Here is a 3,422-nt window from a genome sequence, read left to right on the forward strand (position 1 = left end):
TCAAGCTACTGAACAGGCATTTTACTCACCCTGTAAAAAGCACCTTCCCGCTGTTCAGGGTAGATGAAGGGTAGGCCAGGAGTTCCCACGCTGCGTCTGTTGATGCAGACACAGCTAACGCTACCTGCAGCAGTTTAAAGATGTAAATAGCCAAGTATCACTGATCTTCAGTGGGAAGCTTACTGCTACCTGCTTTAAGCATGTCATACAGTCTGCCTTCCTAATGTTGGGGGTTTTTTTAACTTTGGGGGTCCTGGGACTCTGGGCAGTCTGTATTTTCTCATCAGAAAGTCAGGAAAATGCTGGGTGAGAGTGCTGCAAGTACCACGTCCCACAAGCGGTGAACCGTGGGTGAACCATAGAAATGGCAGTAACGGAACGCAGCCCCGAACATGCTTCTCCCCCAGCACCTACCTCTGCGTGCCAGCTCCCAGCAGGCGCTGGTTTGGTACCAAGATCACTGCCGGCTGCCTGGCTCTGCTCCCACATCGTCTCGGAGGGTCAGAGGACCGCAGGCTGCGGAGGGTGGGCTTGGCCATTGTGGCAGTCCCCCTCACTGTGAGCTGGTGGCATTTGGCACAGGTGAACTGGTTACCGGATACCAGGCACAGAAACCAGTCCCGGCTGTTGAGTGTCTCGACGGATGGAAAGATCCTGGTGTGGCGGGAGGAGCGCGGTGGTCGGCTGGCCTTGGCCGAAGGATTCGCCATGGTGGCTCAGCAGATCCCTTGCAGCGCTCGGCTGAAGAAGGTGAGTTGGCCGTTCAGAGAGGGCTGGTCTGACAAAGCCACTCAAACTGTGCAGCCCACGGGGCAGAGCTCACCCTGCACAGGCGAAGGGCTGGGAAAAGCCCCTTTTGAACACACCCAGTAACCCTTGATCCCCAGCTCCTTTCCCATACTGAAATCACTCCTTGGAAGATGGGTGACAGGCGAGGTTTTGCCATGCTCTAAAGAGAAGCTGCTGGGATGCAGAAAATAACTTGCTTCTAATAGTATTCACGTGAATCCCCTTGTCGGAGGCTGCTGCGGAGGTCAGAGGCCACGCAGTGCTATGAACACTGCAGCTGGTGAAGGTTGTGCAGTGAGCAGCTCACTGGGTCCCTGGCGGGTTGGGTCACCCTGCTCTATCCACACGTGTGTTCCGCTGGAGGTCCCAGCTCTCACAACAGCTTTGTCTCTTTTTCTCCCAGTTCGCCTGGGGAGAGGCAGCCGTGGGTGTGACCTCGCTCTCTTTTTCACACTTTGACCCCCGTGTGTTCGTTGTCGGGGTGGAAGGCGGCTACTCCCTGAAGTGCTCCACTGTGGCAGAGACGCTGGCTCTGCCTCGGACGGCCAGTGCTGTTCCCCTTAGGGCACCAGCAGAGCTCGCCTTTGCCCCGCACGGGGGTCCTGTGTACTCCGTGAGCTGCTCGCCCTTCCACAGGCAAGTGCTGCAGTTTAACACTGGTGCTGCACGGGAGACACAGTCACTGTCTGGCTCTACATGTGTGTGTGTGTGTGTGTGTGTGTGTGTGTGTGTGTGTGTGTGTGTGTGTGTGTGCGCGCGTGCAAGTTCCAAACGAGTCCCATGGTATCGGGAACTCCACTGAGTAACTGCCTGGCGTAGGAGAACCCATGTCTGCTGGTTGTGGTGGAGCTGCCCCCTCCAACATGCTGCACGTGGGCACCATGCAGGGAACACAAAGTCACGTTTGTACTAAGGCCAGCGTAGGGTATTAACACCTTCCTCAGATCATCCCAGATGTTAGAGAGCAATTTAAAGACAAAGGGAGGAGCTGAGAAACCCAGTCACTTACCAGTGCTTAAGGGATCTGCCCATCAGAAATCATACTGGTAGCTGCCCAAGTGTGAACTGGAAGCTCACGTCTCTGCCTGCGTTTACCCACCATCCACAGAAGAGGCCCCAAGCCACGTTTCTGTGAAAGCTGCTGACAGCCCAGGTTTACATTTAATTTGCATGAGACAAACACAGCTCTGACAATGCCAGCCCCTAGCTCAGCAGTTCTCAGGCATCCCTGGCCCACAACCCACCGCAGCACTCAGAGGACAACACGAGCCCTCATTAAACCTAATTGAGGGCAGCAACAAAGCTGCATTTCTCCAGACCACATCTCAGGGTACGGCCCAGAAAGTGCTGCTTTGGGAGACACATCCAGACCTTGGCAAAGCAGTAACCAGTCCAAGATTCTGCTCCTTTTGGGAATTGTAGTGAATTTTGTTCTGTATCTTTAGCAGCAAGACCAAAGAAGTTGTTTGTTGCTTCTTCCCTCCCCCAGGAACCTCTTCCTGAGCTGCGGCACTGACGGACAAGTCCACTTGCACTCCCTGCTGCAGACGCAGCCCCTCGCTTCTCTGCAGCTATCAAAGAAATACCTCTTCTGCGTGCGCTGGTCTCCCGTTCGACCACTGGTCTTTGCAGCTGCGTCTGGGGAAGGCAAGTAACTGCAGGCGCCTGTTCTCAGACACAAAATTAACGGGTATGAATTCGCCCAAGTCAGCTGTACTGATGAGCGTTTCCCGCAGGCAGAGAGCAGCGGCCATTGTGCGTCCCGTGCAATTAGCGTAACGGGGTCATTTCTAACTAGCGAGATGACTCCAGTCAGTTATTTTCACTGGTGATGACACCTTTACTTGTGTAGCCCCAGCCCTTCACGGGGCTGTAACACGGCAAGACTGCTGGGGCTAACAAAGTGTCCAGCTTCCTTGGTTTTGACATTTTCTTCTAGAACTAATGGTTTAAACCGAGACATTTTTCCCTAGAAATGTTTGAATTCAGGAGTGGAGATCTCACGGAATTTGCCAGGCTGGTTTCAGGGCTCTGACAGCAGAATCAACCTGCGCGGCCTTGCAGTGCTGTCAGCCCTCACAGCGCAGACACCTTCTGGGAGAAGGGCAACAGGTTGAAAAGAGCAGCTCTGAGTTCCAGACTCCTCTGCTGTTACAGACAAAGTCTGCTGCCATAGATCTGCCATAAATGTTCCTGTTTCCGCAGGAGACGTGCACCTGCTGGACTTGGAGAAGAGCTCGCAGAAGCCTGCCCTCTCCATAAAGCAGGACGCGGGTGGAGGCCCTGTCTACTGTCTAGAATTCAACACAAAGCAGACCCAGCTCCTGGCAGCAGGGGATGCCACCGGTACAGTCAAAGTCTGGCAGCTGAGTTCTGACTTCACTGAGCAGGGACCCAGGGAACTGAATCTCCTGGAGCAGCTGGCGAGCGAGACCACGGACTGAGGCAGCAACACAACCAGCTGCGGGAAGCCACTCGCCTCCTGCACGGCGCAGGGTGGTAAAACACGCACAACTCTGGACAACGGGAGTCTCCTCCGTGTAACAGCTGACCTCTCAGGCAGCCATTAAACACAAGGTGGTGTGGTTCGACCAGTAACTTTTATTGAAGCACACTGCAATACGTTCGCTTTC

The 3,422-nt window shown here is 54.5% G+C and overlaps 1 protein-coding gene across 1 annotated transcript in view; it reads left to right on the forward strand.

Moving 5' to 3' along the window:
- WDR34 (WD repeat domain 34) overlaps positions 1-3,233 on the forward strand; it is a gene marked incomplete at its 5' end in the record, with an annotated part of 7,118 nt that extends 3,885 nt beyond the window's left edge. Inside the window, 4 exons of the mRNA XM_010145354.1 lie at positions 583-750; positions 1,193-1,425; positions 2,279-2,436; positions 2,995-3,233. Of these exons, the coding sequence (XP_010143656.1) occupies positions 583-750; positions 1,193-1,425; positions 2,279-2,436; positions 2,995-3,233 (798 nt within the window). The remainder of the gene's footprint in view (positions 1-582; positions 751-1,192; positions 1,426-2,278; positions 2,437-2,994) is intronic.
- Positions 3,234-3,422: the final 189 nt, after the last annotated feature.

This window comes from Buceros rhinoceros, unplaced genomic scaffold (assembly GCF_000710305.1).
Source record: "Buceros rhinoceros silvestris isolate BGI_N320 unplaced genomic scaffold, ASM71030v1 scaffold11271, whole genome shotgun sequence".
Lineage (NCBI taxonomy): Eukaryota > Metazoa > Chordata > Aves > Bucerotiformes > Bucerotidae > Buceros > Buceros rhinoceros.